Source organism: Saccopteryx bilineata, chromosome 1 (assembly GCF_036850765.1).
Source record: "Saccopteryx bilineata isolate mSacBil1 chromosome 1, mSacBil1_pri_phased_curated, whole genome shotgun sequence".
Lineage (NCBI taxonomy): Eukaryota > Metazoa > Chordata > Mammalia > Chiroptera > Emballonuridae > Saccopteryx > Saccopteryx bilineata.
The window spans coordinates 245869234-245896112 of NC_089490.1; the positions used below are offsets into that span (position 1 = coordinate 245869234).

The window sequence follows — 26879 nt, forward strand, 5'->3', positions numbered from 1 at the left end:
TTCTTATTACACTTAAGAACATGAAGAATATGAACAATCATTCCCTGATGTCATCTACTGTCAGGTAATGACTGTTTCTCTTTTCTATTTCAACAGATATTGTTCTTCACAGTAGCTTTAGGTTCAGGGCACAACCGAGCAGAAAGGACAGAGTTCCCATATACCCTTTGTCCCCACATAGACACAGCCTGCCTGCTATCACAGCCAGTGCCACAACGGTACATTTGTTACAACCCATGAACCTACATTGACACATGAGGGTTCACGTGAGGTTTGTTCTTGGTGTACATTCTGTGGGTTTGCACAGATGTATGATGACATCTATCTACCACCATGGCAGTATCATAGAAAACAACTTCACTGCCCTAATGACCCTCTGTGTTCCGACATCCTGCCCAGTGTGTTCCGACATCTGCCCAGTGCTCACCTGGCTATCACTGATTTTTTTTTTTTTTTTTTTTTACTGTTTCCATGGCTTTGCCTTTTCCAGAATGTCATAGAGTTGGATGGATTGTGTTTTAATACTTGATAGACTTTTCACATTTATGGTCTCATTTTCCTTTTCCTTGGTACGTCCTGACTTACTTCATTGGATTTCTTCTCATGCAGCAACTCAGGGCAACGTGCTGCGAGGGAACCCCTTTGTCCGAGGGGGAGGTCCAGGCTTCGTGTCTGGCCTCAGTTACCTGGAGCTGAATAACCCTGCTGGAAACCAACAACGCTATTCTTCCTGGGCGGGGTCTGTGACTGCTCTTCCCCAAGTCATAAAACAAAAGGTATTGGCTGGCTCAGTTTCTAGCACAGGAAGCAGACAGGTTGGGCTTGCCCTGGGGGAAAGGCGATTAAACAGAGAAGGCTGTAATTAGCATTTTATGAATCCCAGCCTATGTTCTGTATGATAAAATAAATGCCTATATAATAATAATAAGAAACAGAAGGTTTGCTATCTTGTATGTCCATGTTTCAGTTGTAGAGGTAAAATATTTAGTGAATCCCAAGAGAAATCAGTGATGGAATTGGCATTTTAAGCTTTTGCCCTAAATTTGATTATTTTCTTTGTTCTCCAATTCAGAGGAGCTATAGATTCTTGCTGGAGGAAGGCATTCAGTTTTGTTACATTCACCAGGTCACATTTCCTCCTGTGGTCATGGTCACAGCTCAGAGGCTTCCAGAGTCATGTAAATTAAGATGGAACCAATTTGGCTGTGAGCATTTTAGGATGTTTTATTGATACAGCCAGAGGTCCTTTTATAATGAAACAAATGTGTTTCTAAAAATCAGAGAGCTAGGCAAAACTGCACAGTAAAAAGACTACAGGGTTTATGGGGAAAATGAGATTAGCGATGCAACAGTCAAAAATTTAAACTGTGCTACTCATTGAAAAAAAAAAAGAAAAAAGAAATTAGGCACCCAAAACAGAACAAGCACAGTTTTAGAAGTGTTAAATTCTGGAGAAAGCATATAGTTTAATAAATGTGGCATGTGACCTAGAAAAATATCTGAAGCTTGTTGGGTGATGGAACAGGTACAGCTTGTGAACTGTTAGGAAGTAGTAGGAGAACAGTAATCAGAAAGGACAGATGGTCGTAACCCCAGATGTGGAGGGATGTAGTTTATCATACAGGTGGCAAACTAGATAGATGTTTGAGGTGTGTGTTTGTGTGTTTTGTGTATTCCTATGTTGTTTGGTTCAGTTCTGTCCAGTTTTCTGTGTGGACACAATTGTATGTAAGAAAAAGCAAAATTTGTGCCATATGGTCATGATGTTCCTTAATACAATAATCTCAATGGGAAAAGTTTTATATTGTCAAAACAAATGCTATGAGAGAATTGATCCTGTGATCTGTTCCCTACCATGGGAGTCAAGCAAAGTCCCAGGTGAAACTTGATTTTCGGAGATTAAGAAACTTGGACATATTATAAACTCAAAAATTATAGTAGCTTCTCAAATTACTTCCCTAACATAATCTGCGCCCATTTACCTCCTCATAAGAGTGATGGAGAAGGGAAAATTGTTCCCAGGAAGTCTCAACTTAAAGTGCCATTCATTACGGTTCAAAGTAACCTGTTTACATTGTCAGTATCCCATATAAATCTTTAAAAATCTTAAAGTTGATTAAGGAAAAACAGATATTGTTTTCTGTGCTCAACTCTGCTCTTTCCCAGATAGGACTGTAACTGTCATAGTTAGCTGTGCTGACTGATTAGCAAAGGAACAGAGAAAGTACAGACATGGTATAGCTCTATGGCTGTGCAATGCCATCCAGTTCAGAAGAGCTTGGGCAGAGGCGGAGGGAAATGTGACCACGTTAATCCCAGTCCTGGACTGCAGCCAGCGCGGACTGACTCTCTTCAAAGTCAACGATGCTCATCGTATCCCCATACTGTGCTCAGTGACATGAGGTAGCTTGAAATCAGCAATGGTGGTGACAATAGTTATCCTGGAGAACTTGGCAAATGTTACCAACCAGAGTCTTTTTTTCTACCCTGGGAGAACAGATTGTTGAAATTTAGCTTGAGCAGCTATGGTCTTGAAGCGTTGGATATATCCTACACAGAGCAATGATGCCTACCTGCTTTAAATTTCTTCAGGGTTGAAAGAATCATGGTCTCCACTCGGGAGACATGTTAAATCTCCCAGAGTCTGGATATTGAAATTTAAATATAATAGCATTTGCTTCTTTTCTGAAATATAAGTGCAGTTCCTTTTTTTCTGGCCTCTGCTGGGGTGGGAATGTATTATCTTCAAAAGAATTTTTCAATAACTAGAAAATGAATGTTCTGTTAGGTTCATAAAAAATTTTGTGCGTGCACACAAGATCCAAAAAAATAATCCTTCCCTATCTGGTCCTAATTTTCCCTAGTTTATTCTTGCAAAGAAAGTGAATTGCTTTCTATTTTTATTTGAACAAGATTAGATTTTGTTTTAATGGAAATAGAGCTTAAATACCAAAGAGAAAATACTGTCACCGAAAACCCTGATTTCTGACTCTGACATCTTTTCCTGGGTAGCTGACCCCTCTGTACGAGCTGGTAAAGGAAGTGCCCTGTGCCTCGGTGAAAAGACTGTATCTGAGACGGGCTCTCGAGGAATATCTGGACGAATACGACCCCTGCCATTGCCGGCCTTGCCAAAACGGCGGCGTCGCCACTGTGGAGGGGACCGAGTGTCAGTGCCATTGCAAACCGTACACGTTTGGTATGGCGTGTGAGCATGGAGTCCTCGTACAGGATGAAGCAGGTCAGTGTGCTGAACTTCCTCTAGTTCTGCCGGACCCTTTCTCTCTGGGCCCTGAGACTGTGCTTCTTGCTGAATGGAGAGGAGATAGTCTCACTCCATAATTCAGTATTTCCCTCCCTGCTCCACTTCTGGGTTATACGCACTAGCTCAAGACCTTTGGATGTCTCTATTTTTCCGTCTGCTACCTGCTACCATTCCACATGCTCCGTTAGGTTAGATTGGTGCCTGAAACCCCTTCCATCCCTCCATAGTCACCTCATTGAGGTTTCTGTCATAGCCGAGGTCTGTGGAGCTTGGGTTTGAGTTGCCTAAACTCTCTGATGGCCAGCTCTTTGAAACATCTTTATTTATACTTTGCATTCTGTCCCACTCATCAATTATTCATACATGTGTGTTGACTCTCTGCTGCGTGCTCAACTGTGTGCTTAGTGCTGTAAGCACTTTTTAGTACAGGGAGTCACATTATGTGTAGGCAAAGTTGGAGACAGTGTATGCCTTTGTGACATTTATTTATATGTCTTTCTTATTTAGAAGCTCATTTCTTAAGATCAGGGCTGTTTTATTTCTTTATTTCTAGAGCCTGACATAGAGCTTGATTAATAGAAGTCACTTAATAAATGTCTTATAAATAAATAAATACATGACTGAACTTTGGTTGCTTATGGACAAGCATCAGGAAGGCATCCTTGCCTCCAAACATCTCCCCAAGTGGTCTGTCTGGGTAAATAGAAATTCTACCACTGATTTCTTTCCTTTGTGGTTTGGATTTTCAGTTTGTTTGTTTTTGATAAAATGGAAGCTCCCCCTATTGGTAAGGAATGGAGTAGCGATCATAATAGGTGGAACTATTATTACTCCCTATTAATACACTTTATTAACTCAGGTTCTAATTATGGAAGAAAGCATAAGAAAAATCATGGGGAAATATTATACACATTAGTTCAGTTTGGTGAATAACACTGAGGAATGGGGTGGAGTGGGGCAAAGAGGGATACAGGTTGTGCAGTAGAAATAGCTAAGGAACAATAAGCACACCCATCTAGTATGAGAAAATAATGTTCCTGAGATTAGTTTCTAATTAGTAAAGTTATTAGAATATGGTACAAGTTCTCTCTTGCCTCCCCTAAGGACTAGGATGGGGAGAAATATTAAAAGAACTGTGCGTCATGCCTCAGCCCAGCGGTGGAAGGTGGCCAGGGTGTCTTGAGGCAGTGCCTTGCGCCTTCGAGAGGAGGATGCTGGTGGGAGATAAAAGCGTTTCACCTGCTCAGACACTTCCTTACTTTGCACAGTGCCAGCCCTGGGGTTGGCACCTTGGGGTACCCAGTACATTATGTCCTTTGCATGACCTGTCGCTGTGTTAACAACAGGAACTTACTTGCTTTACTGAGAGACTGTGGTTGAGGATAAGAACCCGAACTCTGTTGTAAGACCGGGTGGCAGTCTGAATGTGGCTCCTAGCAGCCGTTGTAGCATTGGCATGGAATTCAACCACTTTGGGTTAGGTTCCATGCCTATCAAACAAGAATGGTAACTGAAAAAAATAATGGTAACTGACCTCCTGCTACCTGAATTCATTCTTGTGAGAAGTAAATAAATAATAGGATGCAAGTGAAAGTGATTTGAAACACTTGTGAAATGATGAACAAACATAAGGTATTATTGCAAGAAGTGTGCTAATGCAGCCTTGATACGGGCTGTCCTGGCTGGTGTGCAGAGACCTTCTGGCCATTGTAGGAGACCCCCATGAACAGGAAGGTAGGAAGTCCCCTGGTTGTCCTCTTCCCCATAACCACATGAGCAGGAAGGTTAGTGAGCACTACACTTTGAAACCCTCCTCTCTAAGTACTTTCTGACCGCCCTCTCTCTAACCCTACAGGAAAGGTTGATGGAGGCTGGAGTTGCTGGTCCACTTGGGGCCCCTGTGTGGACGGAAAGAAAACAAGGCATCGAGAATGCAATAACCCAGCTCCCAGTGGGGGCGGAGAGTCCTGCATCGGGGAGACGTCGGAGAGCAGGCAATGTGGAGAGGAAGACGAGGAGCTGAAGCACCTTCGGTAATGAACCCCAGACCTCCCGGCAAAAACAGGACACGCACTGATCCACTGCGGCTACTGAAAGATTCAGAAGTTAGGCGGCGATTTTACCAGTGACCGCTTTGCCTGTTAGCACTGGGGTCAGTTGGAGGACAGAGGCAGTAGTGGCCAGCTTGGACTTATGTGTCAAGTCTTCCCGACACATTGTTAGAAAAGGCTGTGGACCTGGGAGACTGCTGGCATCAAGTCAATCTGCCACTTCCTTGCTGTGTGACGCAGGGCAAGTTACTTGCCACACCTCTAAAATTAAGATCATCATAGCAGATAAAACAATAATAGGATATTGTCAGAATGGAATGAGATTAAGCACATAGAATGATTAGTACAGTGCCTGGCAGTGAGTAAGCATTCAATAATAGCTGTATTACTTTTTTAATAGACCACGCCTTCTTATTTATTTATTTATTTATTTATTTATTGTGAATCAAAAGACCAGGTGCTTGAGATGGCTAATATCTTTTTAAAAAGTCAACATATTTTTATTTAAGGAGTATCATGTGACGCCTTCCACTGTTCTAGTTCTTCCTGACTCCGAGCCATAATCTTCAAGTTAGCCCTGCTGCTCAATGTCTTGTCAGTCTGTCCACAAGTCTTCTATTTTATATATTTTTAAAAATTTTAAATTTTTGTATTTTCCTGAAGGTAGAAGCAGGGAGACAGACAGACTCCTGCATTCATCCGACCAGGATCCACTCCGACATGCCCATCAGGGGGCGATGCCCTGCCCATCTGGGGTGTTGCTCTGTTGTGACCAGAGCCATTCTAGTGCCTGAGGTGGAGGCCATGGAGCCATCCTCAGTGCCTGGGCCAACTTTGCTCCAATGGAGCCTTGGCTGCGGAAGGGGAAGATAGAGAGAGAAAGGAGAGGGGAGGGGTTGAGAAGCAGATGGGCGCTTCTCCTGTGTGTCCTGGCCGGAAATTGAACCCAGGACTTCCACACGCCAGGCCGACGCTCCTACTGCTAACCAACTGGCCAGGGCCTGTTTTTTTTTTTTTTTTTTTTTAATTCTTAAATATGGTTTAATACTCTTCTCCACTTCTGTATATCATAACTCCAAGAGCCCACAATTCTTTGATCTCCACTTGAATATACACTTCCAAAAAGTGCCCACCCGCCATCTTTGGGATCCAGTTTCTTTAAGCATTTACTTTGAAAGTTCCCTTGAAGTTAAACTGTGGGAAGCATATCACAATTTTAGCAAATGATCTAAAATCTCAATTGTTTCTAATATTGGAAAAATCTTGTTGCATCCAATTTTTGTTTTGTTTTGTTTTTTTAGATACAGAGAGGGAGAGAGAGAGAGTCAGAGAGGCGGATAGACAGGGAAAGACAGACAGGAACGGAGAGATGAGAATCATCAATCATTAGTTTTTCATTGCGTGTTGCAACACCTTAGTTGTTCATTGATTGCTTTCTCATATGTGCCTTGACCACGGGCCTTCAGCAGACTGAGTAACCCCTTGCTCCAGCCAGCGACCTTGGGCTCAAGCTGGTGAGCTTTTGCTCAAACCAGATGAGCCCACGCTCAAGCTGGTGACCTCGGGATCTCGAACCTGGGTCTTCTGCGTCCCAGTCCGACGTTCTATCCACTGTGCTACTGCCTGGTCAGGCAATGTTGCATCCAATTTTTATGCATGAGCCTGGCAAAACATGCTATAGGGCTGGTTGTCACTACTGCAGAAAGCTTACTGCAATGGGAATGTTAGTGACCCAACAGCACCAGCTGTGATCCGAGATTGGGGACAGATTGGACCTTGGGCTTAGCAACCTCAGTCTTGAGTTCTGGCTAGGAAAGAACTCAGAGCCAAGACCCACCTATGACAGAGAAAGAGAGAGAAAGAGCGAGCGCCTGGGGAAGAAGGGGTAAGGAAAGGCATGGGTGTGCTCCATAGAGAGCCACAATGGGTCCTCTGTCCTGAGGGCTTCTATCTTGAGTCTCGGAAGGATTTCAACAGAATACTTACCAACCTTCCAGGTGGATCTCCTGAGGGGCACGGCCTTCACTGATTCTTCACCACTGGGGCTGATGGGGTCATTAGTCACCACAACTGGTCCTGGTATCAGCCATGGTGTTGCTGTCCCTGCTTTTGCTGCTTTTCTGGGCCCTGAGCGGAAACACAGAGAGGTCTAGCCTACATCTTCAGGGCTTAGTGCTGAAGGCTCCTAGTGTTGCCTGTGGCTGGGCACCCAAGGCGCTCTGCCGTGGTGACCCTCTGTACCTGGCCCAGTGTTCCTGCCACACTCATGTTTGTCTGACTCCTACTGTAGAAGCTTGACCTGCGTCTCAGTGTGGGCACCAGAGACAGCGAATGCCTCCACTACTTAGCCCAGTTGTCTGGCACTCACTCCTATTGTTAAGACCTTGCAAACGCTATCTCAAAAATGCTGAGCTGAGGAATCATACCCCTGGGTCGGCGTTCTTTGTGTCACGCCCCACTGTTTTACACTGTTCTTCCTAACCTCTTCTAGTCAAGGTTGGCAAAATGTTCTCATCTGCCTTGGCCAGGTGGCTCAGTGGACAAAGTATTGTCCTGGTGAGCCAGAGGTCACAGGTTTGACCCCAAGTCATGGTTCATATGAGAAGCATTCAATGAGTGCACAACTAAATTGAACAACTAAGTGAACCCGTGATTTGATGCTTCTCTCTTTCTCTGTCTCTCCCTTCTTCTCTCTCTCTCAGTGTCTCCCGTGCTTACCCTCAAATCAACGGGGGAAAAAGTTCTAGTCAGATAATATGAAGGTCATGGGAGTTGAAAAAAGCACAATACTTGGGTATCTGGAGGTGTGATGCTTGATTTTTAGGTCTTTGGTGCCTCATAATCTAAAGTAAGCAATGTCTCTTGACCAAGGAAGGTGGTGAGCATGCAGAATTACAGTGGGAAGAGAAGGCTGGCCTTGGGGCACAGGTCTCTGGAGAGATGAGATCTCAGGGGAGGTCTCTGCTCTCTAGAATACTTCCCTGACTTCATACAGAGAGCCAGGTGGAAAGGGGCGCCCTAAAGAAGTCACTGAAGGACTTTGACTCTTCTCAGTGCTCCAAGGAGGGAAAAATCTCCTCCTCCTCAGTACAAAGAGGAAAACGATGACTGATACTTCACACTTCTGAGTTTCCTTAGAGTGTGGCAAGAGTCCAAGGAGCTGAGTTCAGAGGAGGCAACACTGATGGGCTATTTCTAATGCTTTCTCTTGGATTCCATATCCCTGGAGTGGAGGTAATACTGGCAATGTATTGACCTCTCAGGCACTATGGAAAACCATTGTTTAATGATGGATGTCATTGTTATCACTATCATAATTATGAGCTCCCTCTAGGGCTTGCCTTGTGAGAGGTAGAAAGAGCATGATTGTAAGAGCCTAATTAGACAGGAATCTAGCCCTGGTATCTTGGACAACTTATTCAAACTCTCCAAGTCTTTGTTTTCTCTACATATCTCATTGTTACAGTGAACTAAGGCAATACATGTGTAGAGTGACTGCGAAGGTCCCAAACACGTAGTAAACATTCAATCGGCTTTTTTTTTTACAGAGACATAGAGAGAGAATCAGAGAGAGGGATAGATAGGGACAGACAGACAGGAACGGAGAGAGATGAGAAGCATCAATCATTAGTTTTTTGTTGCGACACCTTAGTTGTTCATTGATTGCCTTCTCATATGTGCCTTGACTGTGGGGCTACAGCAGACTGAGTAACCCCTTGCTCGAGCTAGCGACCTTGGGTCAAGCTGGTGAGTTTTGCTCAAACCAGATGAGCCTTTGCTCAAGCTGGCAACCTCGGGGTCTCGAACCTGGGTCTTCCGCATCCCAGTCTGACACTCTATCCACTGCTCCACTGCTTGGTCAGGCTAATTATCATATTTTTAACAAAGAATTAATTCTGTGTTAAAAAAATTTCAGAACTGACCCTGGCCAGTTAGATCAATGGATAGAGCATTGGTCCAGTGTATGGACGTCCCATGTTCGATTCCCAATCAGGCACACAAGAGAAGCTACCATCTGCTTCTCTCTCCTTTCTTTTCTCCTTCCCTCCCTCTCCCCCTCCAGCACCCAGTGGTCAATTGGTTTGAGCATTGGCCCCAGGTGCTGAAGATGGCTCCATTGCTTTGAGCATCGGCCACAGATAGGGGTTGCTGGGTGGATCCCTACTGGGGAGCATGTGGGAGTCTGCCTCACTATCTCCCCTCCTCTCACTTAAAAAAAAAAGAATTTCAGAACCAAACAGCAAGAGAAAAAAATAGGTCTGAAACAGGTGACTTCTAAAAATCACATAAAGTATGTGTGTTTTTCAAAGACTTATTTATTTTTCTTTTTTTTCTGCTGTTTTTTTATCCTTCTACCACTGAGATAGTAGCTCTCGTTTGCAAGCCTGAGTTTATGTTTGAGTTTTCTATCACAGGTTGGGCTCAGATATTTGATCCTGACAATGACAGAAGTATCACATCAACATACTTACATAAATGGCGTCCTTTCAGATGCCAATGAAATATTTGCTGTGGTGCAAAATGTTGTTGATACTGTGGAACTTCATGCTATCATATTTTGTTTCCTTTCCTTTCCAGGTTGCTTGAGCCCCATTGTTTTCCTTTGTCTTTGGATCCAACGGAATTCTGTCCACCACCCCCTGCCTTGGACCACGGATTTGTTCAAGTTGGTTTTGAGAGAGATACATAGTTTCTTTTACGTATACCCTTTGCTTCAGGTTCTGCCTCTCTACTGATGCCATAATCCATGTCCTTCTTTGATGATGAAGCAGCACTAAAAAATATTTTATGAGTGCGTCTTAGTTTTAGTGATGAGGGTTTTAGATTGTGACTTCTGTTCTTTGGCCCAAGGTGATTAGAATTCTGCAGAAGGCAGTATATCTTCTGGGGCAAGGTAAGTCAATACTGCCACCCAATGAGTTAGAAATATACTCATGCCAGAGGGCAGCTAAAGATTTTTATTCTCACTAAAATAAAAATAAATAGTTCTTCAACATGAGGACTTTCCCTATTCTTGCCCCTGAAAGAAGTCTTTTTTTTTTTTTTTAAAATAAAACTTCATAAATATGGGTTTAAGGTGAAATATTAGATTTATCCCAGGAGCCAATCAGATAGTCAGCCGGTGTTAGCGAGATCTGGGTCATTGTACTCGGGGCAATTTTCTTCATCAGGAAGGAAAACGAGTTGTCTGCTACTTGTCATTCTAGGGAATTTCCTTGGCTGTGGGGCCCTGTTAGTTTGTGCCTTTCTCAGTCCTTGTTATGATTGAGCCCCGGACTCAGTGAAGGCTGCTCCTCACTCACATAGGAGATGCTGTTTATCAGGGTTCCCTTTGTACAGCTAGACTTACTATCTCCATGAACAATCTTGCCTCTCAATTTCTGGGCCCTACATTATACATACACTGAGATTTTTACTGAAGTTTCCCCAAATGTAGGTACTGTTGGGAGATGGAAGAGTGGGGGGTGTGTGTGTGTGTGTGTGTGTGTATGTATGTGTGTAGAGAGAGAGAGAGTTGCCTGATAATTAAAAGAAGACACAATTTATAGACCAAATATATCTAAAGAAACATTTTGTTAATACAAAAAAGGCATATTCTTTCTCTCGCTTTTATTTCTGTTTAGGGTGAAGACACCAAGTTTCCTGTTGGGAAAAACATAGAGTATAACTGCAGGGAAGGATACTCCCTTGTAGGAGACTCTGTTGCCAGATGTGGGGATGATTTGCAGTGGCTTGTTGGGGAAATGCACTGTCAGAGTGAGTGGCCTGGGCTGTAGCATAAATTAAAGATGAGATAATAATATGGAAGAGAATGAATCACGCTAAATTATCACTCACTGTGAATCCCAAGTTCTGCCCTCTCTTTTCTGAAAGGCTCATATGATCCTGTGTAAGTTTCAGGAGTGCCTTGAAAAAGCCCCCGGTACTCTCTAGTCCATAGAGCTTCTGATAGGCGGGGCACATTGTATTGTGATTTAAAAGCACCTGGGACAAATGAGGATTGGCCAGGAAGTTCAGTTCTGGCTCAGAGCATGAGGACATCCTCTAAAGTTCAGTCAGTAGGAGTCTACCACAATCAGTCTACTTTCTTAGAGGCTTTGGCTCCTAATCTGTTCAGATGTAGGCATATTGTGTCCCCTTAACACTGCTCTTTGGCTTCCATCTCAGATGTACTGCAACGTAAGTTTGTTCAGCAGATGGACAGACAGTATGTGAGGATACATTTTTCCTATATCAGTTGGTCTGTGCAATGTGAGCAATGCTTTTTAGTTGATGCTTCCTGCTCCTCCTCCTGACTTCCTTTCTCTCTCTCCTCTCTCTAAAATCAAGAAATAAGAATCTTAAAAAAAAAAAGTAAATATTTTTCCTGGCTGGATAGCTCGGTTGATTAGAGCATCATCCCAATATGCAAAAGTTCTGGTTCAATCCTCAGTCAGGGCACATACAGGAACAGATTGATGTCTCTCTGTCTCTCTCTCCCTTCCTCTCTCTCTAAAATCAATCAATAAAAATTTTAGGCCCTGGTCGGTTGGCTCAGTGGTAGAGTGTCGGCCTGGCGTGCAGGAGTCCTGGGTTCGATTCCCAGCCAGGGCACACAGGAGAAGCGCCCATCTGCTTCTCCACCCCTCCCCCTCTTCTTCCTCTCTGTCTCTCTCTTCCCCTCCAGCAGCCAAGGCTCCATTGGAGCAAAGTTGACCCGGGCGCTGAGGATGGCTCCATGGCCTCTGCCTCAGGTGTTAGAATGGCTCTGGTTGCAATAGAGTGACACCCCAGGTGGGCAGAGCATCGCCCCCTGGTGGGCATGCCGGATGGATCCCGGTCGGGCGCATGTGGGAGTCTGTCTGAAAACTGGTGAATCTGCCTCCCGTTTCCAACTTCAGAAAAATAAAAAAAATAAAAAAAAAGAAAAATTAAAAAAAGGCTTATTTATTTTAAGTCATCACATTGCTTTGAGGGTCAGCATGGGAGGGTGAGAACTGTAGTCTTCAGTCATTGGTCCATTATATGAGGGGTGTGGTGGGCCATCTCTTTTTGGGCACCCTAAGCATAAACTTCCCTCTTCTTTCTTGTCTTCTAATGTGGAAGAGCAGAGCAAGCATACTGATACCATTCAGGCTGGTATGTGTTTAGAAAGATGGTTTAAGAAAGCAATAATCCTTGTATTCTGCTTTTTTATTTTATCTTTTTTATCTTTAGGAATTGCCTGTGTTCTACCTACACTGACAGATGGCATGCAGAGTCATCCCCAGAAACCTTCCTACACAATTGGAGATAAGGTGATCTTTTCCTGTTCAGGCGGCATGTCCTTAGAAGGTCCTTCGACATTTCTCTGTGGATCCAGCCTTAAGTGGAGTCCTGAGATAAAGGATGCTCGTTGTGTGCGTAAAGGTGAGCAGTCCCAGGTGTGTCACCCGCACTTAGCTGAGTGGCAGTGTTTTATGGCCTTGAGTCATCATTAGTGTTGAGTCCTTGCCTCTGTTCTGCCCCACTATGAGAAGGAGATCAGTTTATAGACCAAATAATAGACTATTTTACATGGCACAGATAGATTTAGGGTATGCAAAGAAAGGTGAGAATAGCCCTGGTGACTTAAATTTTAGCCGAAATCCTTTATATCAAAAATTAGCTTTGTATCACTTATGGTGCCAAGGAAAAGGATTTTTAAAAGCTAATTTATGGTTCCCTTCTGATTTTTTTAAAAGACTTTATTTATTCATTTTAGACAGGGGAGAGAGAGAGAGAGAGAATTAGAGAGAGAGAGAGAGAGAGAGAGAGAGAAGGGAGGAGCAGGAAGCATCAACTCCCATATGTGCCTTGACCAGGCAAGCCCAGGGTTTTGAATCGGCAACCTCAGCGTTCCAGGTCGACGCTTTATCCACTGTGCCACCACAGATCAAGCCCCTTCTGATTTTTAAGTGTCTTTTTATTAAGTGCAAAGTTGAGATGATAATTGAAATTAAAATTTTAATGTTTTATTTATGGGGTTTCAGGGAGTTGATTAGTATTATTGAAATGGAAAATTTAAAAGCATTTGCACTTAACACTGCAAATCAAAAGTTATAGAAGGAAAAGTGTTGTGGTTTGTGAAGTTGTTCTTAATAATGTAAATACAAAAATCTAGTATTTTGAACATTAGTAAATTAAAATGCTTTTTAAGAACTTAAGGTAGGAAGAGATTTGGAAAGCCAAACTATTTTTTAGAGCTATTTAATATAAGATGGATTTGTTTTTAAAATAACCCTTTATCTCTTCATTGTTTACATTAAAAAATGTTTTGTTGATTTGAGAGAGAGGAAGGGAGAGAGTGAGAAGCACCAACTCGTTCCACTTAGCTTTTTATTTAGTTGTGCACTCATTGGTTGCTTCCTATCAGTGCCTGACCAGGAATCAAACTTGTGACCTCAGTGTTCCGGGGCAACACTCTATCCACTGATCTACCAGCCAGGGCCTACATTTTTTAAGTAAATAAAAAGTATGTTTGGAATAATTAAAAACAAGAAAGAAAAAAAAACTCTTGCGTTCTATTTTATATGGCATTTTCATTTCCCTAGTGTATGATTTTGAGTTCAGTGCTGAAACTTGTCTGTTCTAGTGAGAAGATTTGCAGTGTAAAGTGCAAATAGCTTTGTTTTCTTCATAGCTCAATTAAACAAATAGACATACTCTGACACATTGAGTATATACTTTTACTATTTTAAAGCTAAATTATCTTAACATCAAGGCTAAATCCTGATTGGGTGGAAGATGACAGGCTAGGATTTAATAGGGAGAGTTTCAGTTTGAGAGGTTAAAAAAGGTCTGAAGATGGATGGTAGTGAACTAGATGGTCACGACTGAAAAGAGCAAATTGCATGGAGCACCTGGAAACTGGAGCAGCCAGGGGCTCTGGTGTTGAATAGACAGCAGATGCCAGAAGAGGAGGGCAGTCTGTCCAATGGAATGTCCACTATGCCAGTGACCATCTGCTCTTTAGCTGTCATAGGCCCATATCAAAGTCAGTTGCTTTTCTTCTGCAAGCACTGATGCATATATACCAATGTATTTGGGATAGTTGAGGCAATGGACCTGTGCCACTAAGTCTAAAATTAAAGAGAGCAATGTGCAGTTGATGAGGTTGCTCTTCAATGCCAAAGAAGATTATATACTTGTCTTTCTAAAGTGTCTGCTTCAGCTGCTTTTTAGCACAATTTGGTATAAAATTTCTCCCACTTAGTAAATTCTGCTAATGTTTTAATTAGGGATGTTTTTCAGACCTGTGTGTTTTTCAGAAGATGTGGTTAGCAATAATAACTACACTTAAAATAAGCCTATAGTAAATAAAATATTCTAGGTTTTTCAGCCTCCAATGCCAATATTTTAAAAAATCTGCTGTATCAGCATTTAGCCTTTTTTATTGTGGCAAAATACCCATAACAAAATTTACCATTGTAACCATTTTTAAATGTACAGTTGAGTGGTATTAGGTACATTCATATTATTGTGAATGTTGTGTTCATCATCACCATCCATCTTCAGACCTTTTTCATCTTCCCAAGCTAAAACTCTCTCCCTATTAAACACTAACTTGTCATTTTCCACCCAATCAGCATTTAGCCTTGATGTGAAGATAATTTAGTTTTAAAATAGTAAAGGTATATATACTCAACATGTAAGAGCATGTCTATTTATTTAAATGAGCTATGAAGAAAACAAAGTTAAGTTCTTTTTAAATGCAAAAGTCTTTGGTCTAGGTAATTCCTAAGTATTTTTCACAAAGAAACTCTAGTAACTTTTAGAAAATATTTAAAACCTAAAATTTCATTCTTATGAATGATTAGCAAATGAAGTTCTAATCACAATGCAGAAATGATTTACACAGGTTTGGCATTGAACTTGATTTTGGTCCATTTAGAATAGATTTTCTCTCTCTCTTTTTTTTAAATGTTCTAGAATTATTATTTTTATTTATTCATTTTAGAGAGGAGAGAGAGAGGGAGAGAGAGAGAGAGTGAGAGAAAGAAAGAGAGAGAGGAGGAGCAGGAAGCATCAATTCCCATATATGCCTTGACCAGGCAAGCTCAGGGTTTCGAACCAGCGACCTCAGCGTTTCCAGGTTGACGCTTTATCCACTGTGCCACCACAGGTCAGGCTAGAATAGATTTTCTTAATCCCAACACTGTTGGGATTTTGAGCTCGATAATTCCTTGTTGGGTTCTGTCCTACGTACTGTCCTACATAGTCTCAAATGTTCAGCAGTGTCCCTTATTTCCACCCACTAGATGTCAGTAGCGCCCCCCAGTGTGACAAGCAAAAGTGTCTCTAGATATTGCCAAAGGTCCCTGGGGTGCAAAAATTGTCTGTGGTTGAACTTCAGGGAGTTCTCTACATATAGATGAAGTTACATTTGTTTTCTGTCCTATTGTGGCTACAGTGGGCAAAATGCAGTCTACATAGCAAATTTCAACCTTTTTTTTAAAAAAAATGAAAGGTTTTGGGGTAACATTGGTTGATAACATTCTATACATTTAAGGTATACAACTTTATAATACAACATTGGTATAATCTGTTGTGTGCTCACCACCCAAAGTCTCGTCTCCTGTCAGCTTTTATTTGACCCCTTCCCCCTCTCCACCCTCCCCCACCTCCTTTCCCCCTTGGCAACCACCATTCTGTTGCCTTTAATTTATGACAAATTTGTGTGTCATCCTTGGGCAGGGACCTTGCTAATCTCTGTATCGTCCCAATGTTAGTATGTGTGCTGCCGAAGTGAGCACTAAGCACCAACTTCTTGGTAAGAGGGAGCCTGCTCTACCGGCTTTAGAGTGAGATGAATGTGGACTTGAATCCTGGCTTGGCCAGTCTGTTAAATGTGTAAACGAGCAGCAACTTCCTAACTTTCCTGACCCTCGCTTTCCTCACCTCTTCAATGAGCATGTGTAAGGAGGTTTGAATATCACCATGTGCAAAAAGCACGTAGCAAATAGTAAACACTCAGGAAATGGCAGCTGCTGTGACCAATGACATCATTTGTAGGGTGCTCCGAAGAACACACACTCTCTCTCTTTTAAAAGACTGTACAGCTTTATATTTTTACTACCCAAACTCGTGGCTGTTGAGAATATTATAGAGCCAAGTTTGACAATGAGAACAATACGTGGTCTGGTGCCAAGACATTCTTCCCCCAGTGACTGCATCTCCCTCATCTCTTGCTTTGCAGATGCCCCTTTGATGCCGGCGGTCCCTACATGTCAGCCCTGGGAGAAAGTAAAGAACTCAAGATGTGTTTGCAAATTGCCCTACGAATGTCGGTAAGCCCTGTCTTTGCTCACTTGCCTCTGTTTTATTTTATGCAAAATAACAATCAAAATGCTTCCTTCGATGCTAGTCCTGTGAGATCGGAGGTGCTGCTTGCTGAGGGTTAAGGGTCTTTGCCTTTCAATCTGTTCCATCTGCCTCTTGTCATTTGCCTGGGTCATCAGGGCTGACAATTGGTGGCCTTCCACAGCGTTCTAGCAGTGTTCTAATCTGAGAGAAAGGCTGAAGGACTACTTGAGCATTGCTCATTCTTTGCATAAAATGGTGAAGAATGACAAAACTGTCACCTGAGGATTTAGAGCCCAAAAGGATTAGGACTGAAATCCCACCCAGATGTAATTTCTTAGAGCATCACCGAGAGTGAGAGAGAGCAGCTGGTTTCCTGATTCATTTTTTTTAAAGATTTTATTTAATTAATTAATTAATTAATTAATTTTTGTGGCAGACAGAGTCAGACAAAGGGACAGATAGGGACAGACAGACAGGAAGGAAGGGAGAGAGATGAGAAGCATCAATTCTTGGTTGTGGCACCTTAGTGGTTCATTGATTGTTTTTTCTCGTATGTGTCTTGACTGGGGGGGGGGCTACAGCAGACCAAGTAACCCCTTGCTCGAGCCAGAGACCTTGGGCTCAAGGTGGTGCACCTTGCTCAAACCAGATGAGCCCGCGCTCAAACTGGCGACCTCGGGGTCTCAAACCTGGGTCCTCCGCATCCCAGTCTGATGCTCTATCCACTGCGCCACTGCCTGGTCAGGTGCTGGTTTCTTCCTGATTCTTGAACTGTCTGTCTCCAGGTTGCTTTATAAGAATGCTGCCTGACTGGAAATCAGTCCACTATACGGGGAGATCTGAAGGAATTACTAGACGTCCATGTCATGGTCCTAGTTGGCTGGTGAAGTTGCTACCTTGTAAGCTGTCCTGAGTAGTTCTATTTAAATTTTAAATGAGCAGATAGGAGAGAGATAACAAGGATTTTTTTTTATTCGTTGTGTAAATAACTCCAAGTCAATGTAGCACTTGGTCAGAGAAGAAAATATTAGAACTAACAGATATACATTAAGAAACATAGACTTTGGCCCTGGCCGGTTGGCTCAGCGGTAGAGCGTCGGCCTAGCGTGCGGAGGACCCGGGTTCGATTCCCGGCCAGGGCACATAGGAGAAGCGCCCATTTGCTTCTCCACCCCTCTGCCGCGCCTTCCTCTCTGTCTCTCTCTTCCCCTCCCGCAGCCAAGGCTCCATTGGAGCAAAGATGGCCCGGGCGCTGGGGATGGCTCTGTGGCCTCTGCCCCAGGCGCTAGAGTGGCTCTGGTCGCAACATGGCGACACCCAGGAGGGTCGCAACATGGCGACGCCCAGGATGGGCAGAGCATCGCCCCCTGGTGGGCAGAGCGTCGCCCCCTGGTGGGCGTGCCGGGTGGATCCCGGTCGGGCGCATGCGGGAGTCTGTCTGACTGTCTCTCCCTGTTTCCAGCTTCAGAAAAATGCAAAAAAAAAAAAAAAAAAAAAAGAAACATAGACTTTGTATACTATACAAAAACACTTTGTTGTCCAAGGAACGAACAGGAATGCCTTCCTTATCCATCAACATTCAGAAATGTGGTTGTTTTTCTTAGCAACATTTCCAAAAAGCTAGATCTCATCATTTTGGCACCAATGCTTAAGAAAGAAAGAGTAACATTTCTTTTAGGAAACTATTTCTAAAGTATTTTGTAAACATAGACACTAAAAACTAGCACTGAAACATAGTTTCGTCTTTCCTTGAAGATTTGGTCATTGACCACTGGCCAGGTCTGTGCTGGGGAAGTGGCCTCTCAGGGCTCCTGGGAGAGCTCATGTCCCCTGCTGTCCACGGTCCCCTCCTCCTTCTGCCTCTGAGCGTTTGATCTCCCCTCCTCTCTCACCGCTGTCCCTAGCACATCCTGCCTTCTCTTCTGATTTGCTGTATCTGAGCTGATCTAGAGGAAACTAGATCGACACTAGAGCTCTAATCCTCTAGAAATTGTGAGCAAATAAAGAGCAAAATATCTTCATCTAGAAGTTCTGAGGCGGGTGGACCCTTGTGGAGAGGGGGGAGGAGACGTGAACTTCTGTGTCATCTCTTTGCTGTGGGTGAGCACCTGAGACCCCGGTCTCAGAGGCTCACCTGTCACTTATCATCCTCAGCTTTTAAGAATGAAAATCTTGTAAATAATACAATTTGGAAAAATGTGTTGCAGGTCCTCCTTGGATGTCTGTGCTCAGGACGAGAGAAGCAAAAGGATTCTGCCACTGACGGTTTGCAAGGTGCACGCTCTCCGCTGTCAGGGCAGAAACTTCACTCTGAGGGGCAGGGAGAGCTGCGCTCAGCCTGCGCCTGCCCAGAGAGCTTGCGGTGCATGTCCCCTGTGGGAAAAGTGTGATGGTGAGGGGCATTTCTTTTTCTTTTTTAAAATACGGAATGCTTCATGAGTTTGGGTGTGTCCGTGAGCAGGGATCAGGCTAACCTTCTCTGTATCGTTCCAACTTGCGCACACGCGCTGCGGGAGCAAGCACGGTGAGCGGACTTGCTTGTTTGTAACTGCAGTAGTGCAGGGGTTTCTAAAAGTGTAGTTTCCTAGTTCAGCAGCAGATCAGAGCCGATGCCTGAGGATGGTGAGGTCTCAGATCGGTCTGAGAGTGAACCACCCTCCGCTAGCAGCTTCCCTGGGAGGCAGGTTGGGTTGTTTCCCTAGAAGCCAAGAACCCATCCCTGATGGTCTGATGTCCTTCTACCTCAGTGACTCCCATTCCATCGTCATGACTTTTGCTCTGTGCTTGTATCCTCCATCTGATGTACTTAGAGCTTTGGCTTTTCCAAGAGAGAAGAGCTAGGGCAGAGCAGCCTTCCCCACAGCCCTCCCCCAGCCCTGCCCCCATGCAGCGTGCTCCCACGCAGAGCAGTAACTGGGGTGCTGTACCCACATGGCAACTACCCGGCCTTGTGGCAAGGGCTCAGCCCCGGACACTCATGCCCGAGAGTTCCACCTGGACCATTGCAAGCCCCACTGAGCCTCGGAGCTGCGGGGCTGGCAGGGAGCCCTTCCCATCCCCCAGGGCCACGTCTGGGTCAGGGGCTGAGTGCTGGACTGAGTGTGGCCAGTTTCCTCTCTGTTTTGAGCAAGAATCTGGTCAGCTGATGGGATTTGTGGTACCTAAGCTCTGCATGTGGTATCAAGTATAGTTCCTTAAGGGCCGGGACCAGGGTCAGCATCTGTAGTGTGAACATCTTCTGTAGAGCTCAAACGTGACCTTCTGCTAATGACCTCCCCGTGGGGTTTCCCCAGCTCCAGGGTCCACTCAGGCACAAGAGCCACAGTACCCTCTCTGGGGTCACAGGATGCCACTGGCACCTAAGGATAATCCAGACCACCCAGCCTGCAACTGTGACAAGCAGCTCGCAAAACCACCGGTCTCTCCGAGGACTGGTTGAGTCCAGGGGCCTTCAAACTCTCCTGATCTTTCAGGTCCCTGGTCACTTCTCTCACAGGCCATTTCCAAAACAAAATACCCCCTCCTATCACAACCTGCCCTGTGAGTCTCCGGTCCATTCCAGAGGTTACTGGATGGTCCGGTAAGCTTAGGAGAGACATGGATGCTGGACCCTCTCCTGGAGATCATTGCCGGCCATAGACAAGCCTCATCCATACGGGAAGCACATAGTGTGGGTGCCCGTGTGTTCTGCGCAAAGACAGAGGCTGTCCTCAGTTCTATCATGGACGAGGGTTGGTCCGCGAGGGCTGCGTGGTGCAGCGTGGACTGAAGCCACAGCTTTTAGCTGGTGCTGCCCCCAGGCAGGGGAGGCTCAGCAAGAGGTGAAGCTGGGGAAACAGCTTGGTTTCCAGTGCGGCTGTTTCCATAGCACCGACTTGCCCCACCCCCTCTTCCTGGGTGGTGCTCAGGGCTTTCTGTCAACTGTGAAGACCATCTCAAAGCATGGCTCCCTCCAGATTCGTTAGCTGCCTGCTCCTCTCTGCACTTGGGGCTGTGCAGGACAGAGCTGCATTTATTGGGTTGTACTATTTTTTTTTTTTTTTTTACAGAGGCAGAGATAGACAGGGACAGACAGACAGGAACGGAGAGAGATGAGAAGCATCAATCATCAGTTTCTCGTTGCGCGTTGCGACTTCTTAGTTGTTCATTGATTGCTTTCTCATATGTGCCTTGACCGTGGGCCTTCAGCAGACCGAGTAACCCCCTGCTGGAGCCAGCAACCCTGGGTCCAAGCTGGTGAGCTCTTTGCTCAAGCCAGATGAGCCCGCGCTCAAGCTGGCGACCTCGGGGTCTCGAACCTGGGTCCTTCCGCATCCCAGTCCGACGCTCTATCCACTGCGCCACCACCTGGTCAGGCGGGTTGTACTATTTTTAACATCTTCAGACTTCATGCTAGAAATTTTCTATTGTTTATACAACCTTTTTATGGAAACATAACTCTAAAGCACAGCTGTGTGTTAGTAAAAATCTCAATTTCATAAAAAACAGATTTATAGAAATAACTATTTTTAAAACAGAAACTATTGTTTTCTTAAAAGCAAGTCTCACTTGCTATAAATATTAGGTAACTATGAAGATACATATAATGAGACAAAGGAGGTTGCAGATGCGGCTGGCAGCTTGCGGGAGGCTGTGTCTTTGGGACAAAGGGAGTTTAGACTTAGGGAGCTGTTAGAAACCTGCAGAGCTACACTGACACCTTCTCCTCGAAGGGCTCGGGGATTGGAAAAGACTAGAGAGAGGAGTCACTTTCTGGAGTTGTGATTCAATATTTCTAGTGCTATGTCCAAGTGGCACTTACAGTGACTTTGCCCACTGGCACTAGTATGGCCGGCCCCCTACAGTTTCCGCTGTACCGCCAAGGGGGAGAGCTGAGGTCCTGCCCTCAGTTTCCACACCTGTAAATGTGGGAGCTGGACTGCGGGATGGGTAAGGTCTTGGCCAGCTCTTCAGGCCCCACCCCCCGGCCTGTGCCCCCTGGGCACCTTTCCCTCACTCCTGTCCCCGTATGCAGATGACGATGATGCTGGTAACTCTAGCTGCGTCTGGGTCACTTTGGGTTTGGCTGGCTGACTTGGTTACTCTCCTTCTGGGGACACCTGCCTGGTGTCTTCTGGCCCCGAAACTTCAGTGCACACGAAGCTCTCCTGCACAGGTGACTTCCGTTTGTTTTGTGGGAAGTGCGGCCGTTTGTGCTTCATGTCCTCTCTCTCAGGGCAAGATGAATTCTTTAGTTCTTTGTCTCTGTTTGACCCTTGCCACTCAGCTCTTTGCCGAGGTTGCCTCATTTGGTCAGGGCTGGAGGGGGGTTGGAGGGTCCCACTGAGGTTCCCACGTACCTGGACGCACGCAGCTGGGAACAGGAGAGGGCCACACACTCTTGACTTGGGAGAACCGTCCCACGTGGTCCAAACAATAGTAGCAACCTGGCACCAATTTCCAAACCTGCTTGTTCTGAGTGGAGCAAAATGCCTGGGCTTCCTGGTCCTCCTTTTCCAGGAGGTGGGTTCTGTCCCTGAGGGCATGCGCTTCTGTGGGTCTCTGGTCACCCCATTGAGACTTTGGGGGTGATATGCCTGGACTCACCCGTGTCCATGCTGTGTCAGCAAGCCTCTCTCGCTTACTTTCCAGACCAGAACAGCCAATGTGTCTGCAGGGAGGCGTCAGAGTGCGAGGAGGAAGGAATTAGCATCTGCGTGGACGTGAACGGCAAGGAGCAGACAATGACGGAGTGCATGGCTGGAGCCCTGAGGTGTCGAGGGCAGAGCATCGCTGTCACCAGTGTGGGGCCCTGTGAGGGGGGAGCCCAGTAGGCTCCCCGGTACCCTCGGCTTGCTTGGAACCCAGCAATCGCTGTGGCTGAAATGAGACCCCCCACGTAGCTGAGCACTTCAGACAACTTCTTTACAGGCACCTTCTGCTTTTTCATCTGAGAACACACACCATTCAGTCTTCTTTTTGGGCCTTTTTTTAGTATGTGTCAAACACATGACCTGCAGTTTGCGCCCCCACCTCATCCCTGGTTTTTTCTTTGGTAGGAAGCATCGGCCTGAGCTATGGCATGGTTGTATATTAGGGAGTACAATCTTCTCTACTGTGGATGCACGCCAGGACTTTTCAGGGGCTGTGGGGGTAGAACAACATAAAGACTGGCATTCCATTTATTCCTATTCCTTCTTCATCAAAACAAAACAAAAAGAAAACAGTGGTGGGAGAGAAAATGAGTGGGCTTACATGGAATTGAAAATTTGCTTTTACATACAAATAACATCTCCGTATGTTTCTGATACTGGTAAATACATTTCAACAAAACTTTAGTTAAAATGACAATGATTACGATACTCATTAAAGATATTATCCTTTGGGATTTTTTGATCTGTATTATGTTTAATGTTAAAGACTCTTTCTCTGAAGAATGGCTAATGTGTTCTTTCAAAATATATTTTTGTTTTTTAGACTATTTTATTGGGTTTGAAGGACATTAAAAAGGTGTGTATATGTAACGTACAATGCAACTTGACGAGTTTGGGGAGGTGATACTCCCATCTAGGCCATGAATCTATCCATCACTTCCCAAAGTTTCCTCCCACTCCCATTAATAGTTACTATTGTAAGAATACAAGGTACGATTATTCTTCTCAGACAGTGTTAAGCACCATTACAGTATTGTTGGCTAGCGGCACTATAGCTTGCACACAGCTGTAGCCATGCTGTGTACTGGACCTCTAGGACTGGTCGCTCTGACTTAACATAACTGACACTTGGTACCTGTGAACTACCACCCCCCTCCCCCCTCTCCTTAGCCCTTGCCATCCCCCATTCTAATAATGCTTCTATGAGCTGGACTAGTTTAGATTCCACATGTACGTGAGGTCAGACAGTGTTTCTTTTTTGGTCTGGCTTATTTCACCAGCATAGTCCTCCCAGTCCATCCATATTTTTGCAAATGGCAGGGTTTCTCCTCCTTCTTCCTTTTCTTCTTCTTTTCCTTCCTCCTCCTTCTTCTCCTCTTCTTCTTCTATTTTTTCTTTTCTTCTTCTTCTTCTTCCTCTTCTCCTTTTCCTCCTCCTCTTTTTTGTCCTTCTTTTAATCCTGCATAGCATTTCAGTGTATGTTTATAACACATTTAAAAAACCCATTTATCCATGATTGGACACTTAGGTTGTTTCCATAGCTTGGCTATCGTGAATAATGCTGCAGTAATCATGGGAGTGCAGATACCTCTTCAGGATTCTGATTTCAGTTCCACATGTGGGGGATTGCTTGATCATATAGTAGTTTTATTTATAATTTTTTTGGGGAATGTCCATACTGCTTCCACAATAGCCATACCCAGGTCTCACTCAGGTCCAGCTTTATATACCAAATTGTCCCTTGAGTGACAATCAGATACAATATGTAGAAACTACAAGGAGGTAGGTTTAAATGAGTGGAGACAATAATATTTAGCAATGTTTCAGGCTAACTACATTTGCTAGAGGTTATTATGGAGCTAATTTCTACCCTGGATAGGGGGATAGATTTGAGTATGCCAAATTCACTATTGTCTATAAGAGAATTAGGTTCATTGCAGAGTCTGCAAGAAGAAAGTAACTTTCAGTGTCAAACTTTTAAAAGATGCAGATCTCAAAACAAAGGATTGAACAAGTCATTATTTGGGAGGAGCTAGGTCAATATCCTTCCAGTACTTTCTCCTCTTTTCTTAAGCTAACACGGAGTTAGGAGTCCACTACTTATATCCCACCATCTTCCTGTCCTAACTAGTGCAGAAGACGCGGTCAGCATCATCGTATGCTGTAGGAGAAAGAAGCCTGGAAGAAAGAAACCAGCAGACTCGGCAGCTGAAGTTTGAGAAAAAGTTTCGCAGAGCTAGTCAAGGAGAAGTAAGGGATTAATGACCAGTTGTCAGAGAAGGCGGGAAGCAGGAAAAGAAGTAGAAAAATGCTGTTTTGAAATACATAATTTCATGCTTATTTTTCTCCTGAGCATTTTTTTTTTTTTGAGAAAGACAGGGAGAGAGACAGGAACATCGAGCTGTTCCTCTGTGTGCCCTGACCGGGGAGCTGAACCAGCAACCTCCATGCTCTTGAACAATGCTGTAACCAACTGAGCTATCCAGCCAGGGCTTAATTTATTTATTTATTTATTGTTTTTAAGAGAGACAGAGAGAGGAAGGGAGAGAGAGGGGAAGGGGGAAGGGAAGCAATCATTTATTGTTCCACTCAGCCATGCATTTATTGGTTGCTTCCCTTGTGTGTGCCCCAACTGGGGATCAAACCTGCAACCTTGTGTTTCAGGACAATGCTCTTATTTTTAAGTGAGAGGAGGGGAGATAGTGTGACAGACCCCACATGCACCTCGACCAGGATCCACCTGGCAACCTCCATCTGGGGCCGACACTTGAATCAACCGAGCTATCTTCAATGCCCGGGACCTTCACTTGAACCAAACGAGCCACTGGAGAGAAGCAAGAGAGAAGGAGAGGGAGGGGAAGAGAAGCGGATAGTTACTTCTCATGTGTACCCTGACTGGGGATTGAACCTGAGATGTCCACACACTGGTCTGACACTCTATCCATTGAGCAAACTGGTGAGGGCCAGGATGACGCTCTTAACTGACTGAACTAACTGGCCAGGGACCCCGTGAGCATCCATATACTGATCTTTCCTCTGTTAGAGACATTCACTCTGGTCTATAATAGAGAATTAGGTTTATTGCAGAGAGTCTGCAAGGAGAAAGTAACTTTCAGTGTCAAATCTTTAAAAGACTTCCAAAATAAGGTCTTAAAGAACTAAAGAGAAAGCTTTGAGGAAAGCTAGAAGGACTATGCCACGAAAATGGACTGCAAAGAGAATAGCGGGAGGGTGAGAGCTTCCCTGCCTGCCCTCCTCTGCCTCAGCCGGGTGAGGACCACCTGGGCAAGGATGCCCGGAGCCTGGGAAGGGAAGGCAGGAAGTGCTGAGATGAAGATCAGCGGGACCTCGGAGGTGGGGGAGGGACCAAGGTTAGAGGAGGGGATTGGCTGGTGCATTAGCCATCACTAGCTTCAGGGGGGCCCTGGGGGCCTATCCACACCCTGAAATCATCCCTCACAATTGAAGTGGACCCTGCAAATCACCTGGGCAGAGAAACCGCTTTGGGCGGTCTCTTGATTGCACTGGCCAGCGCCTTCCTGTGACACCGCACACATTTCCTAGTCACTGACCAGCAGAAGTGCTGCTTCTCAGTGCCCTGGGGCTTAGTGGGCCCCATCCAAACACTGCCCACAATCTTCCTCCCGACCCCCACCAGCCTAAGACACCTGAAACAGAGGGGACGTTCTTGGTATTTAGGTGGGGTATGTCGAGGGTATAGAGAGGCAAGCAGGGATACCTGACAAATGACCCCTAAAACTCTACCCAGTGACTAGCTAGACGAGGCAGCTAATTTGATTGAGGCCCTCCTCTTCGCTGGGCAGGTCACAGCTGATCTGAGCTTCATGTGGGAATTGTGAACCCGTCCTGCTGTTCAGTGGCCACTCAGAGCTGCAGCGGCTGGGCAGCTGGCTCAGCCAGCATTCCCCCAAATAGCTTATTATGTGTCTGCACAAAAACTGTCAATCACTTCTCCTTTTGGTTAAGATAAGCATGTGTAGTAATCGCAATTTATTATTTGTTCTATATTTTCTTTCTATACCAACCAAAATTTCTTGTACACACACACACACACACACACACACCATAAGCATTTGGATTGTATGTAAGACAAGTATAATAACTAGTGCAGGTGTTTAGCATAAACTTGAAAATAAACAAAGATGTTACATACACTGGGTACAAGGTGAAGTGTGTGAAGTGTGTGTTCAGGTTTATCTAGTACTCTCTCTCTCTTTGAAGTAGGAAAGAGGGGAGGAGAAGCAAGAGAAGAGAAATGAGAAGGGGAGAAAGGAAGAGAGAGAGAGAGAGAGAGAGAGAGAGAGAGAGATCAGACCATTCTCAGTATAGCATTAGCAGAAGTGAGCAGCCACTGCCCTGTTATCCACCAGCCCACTGAGATCTTTCCTTCTTGATGAACTGGTTAGACTGTATTCAATACTGGTGCTAGGAATGGAATGGCCTGTTTTCCTTCCAGAACACTGAGCCAGAAAGCAACCACAGTAGGAGGCAATTTCCAGTAATATCTGAGAAACCAGAGGTATAATCACAACTTTCAATTACCTTGGTCTTTCAGGCAGCTGGCACATTTGGGGACAAGAAAGCTGATGGCATGATAGGAGTCCC

The 26879-nt window shown here is 44.8% G+C and overlaps 1 protein-coding gene and 2 non-coding genes across 3 annotated transcripts in view; 1 reads left to right on the forward strand and 2 right to left on the reverse strand.

The window, feature by feature from the left end:
- Positions 1 to 23036, forward strand: part of C7 (complement C7) — a 49067-nt gene extending 26031 nt beyond the window's left edge. The window contains exons 10-18 of the mRNA XM_066240335.1: positions 610 to 776; positions 3013 to 3241; positions 5121 to 5298; positions 9895 to 9982; positions 10941 to 11073; positions 12514 to 12705; positions 16514 to 16604; positions 18828 to 19012; positions 22252 to 23036. Of these exons, the coding sequence (XP_066096432.1) occupies positions 610 to 776; positions 3013 to 3241; positions 5121 to 5298; positions 9895 to 9982; positions 10941 to 11073; positions 12514 to 12705; positions 16514 to 16604; positions 18828 to 19012; positions 22252 to 22433 (1445 nt within the window). The 3' untranslated portion in view covers positions 22434 to 23036. The remainder of the gene's footprint in view (positions 1 to 609; positions 777 to 3012; positions 3242 to 5120; positions 5299 to 9894; positions 9983 to 10940; positions 11074 to 12513; positions 12706 to 16513; positions 16605 to 18827; positions 19013 to 22251) is intronic.
- Positions 15967 to 16070, reverse strand: LOC136321704 (U6 spliceosomal RNA). Its single transcript, XR_010728830.1, has one exon. It is a non-coding gene; the product is annotated as a U6 spliceosomal RNA (small nuclear RNA).
- Positions 19038 to 19143, reverse strand: LOC136321713 (U6 spliceosomal RNA). Its single transcript, XR_010728839.1, has one exon. It is a non-coding gene; the product is annotated as a U6 spliceosomal RNA (small nuclear RNA).
- Positions 23037 to 26879: the final 3843 nt, after the last annotated feature.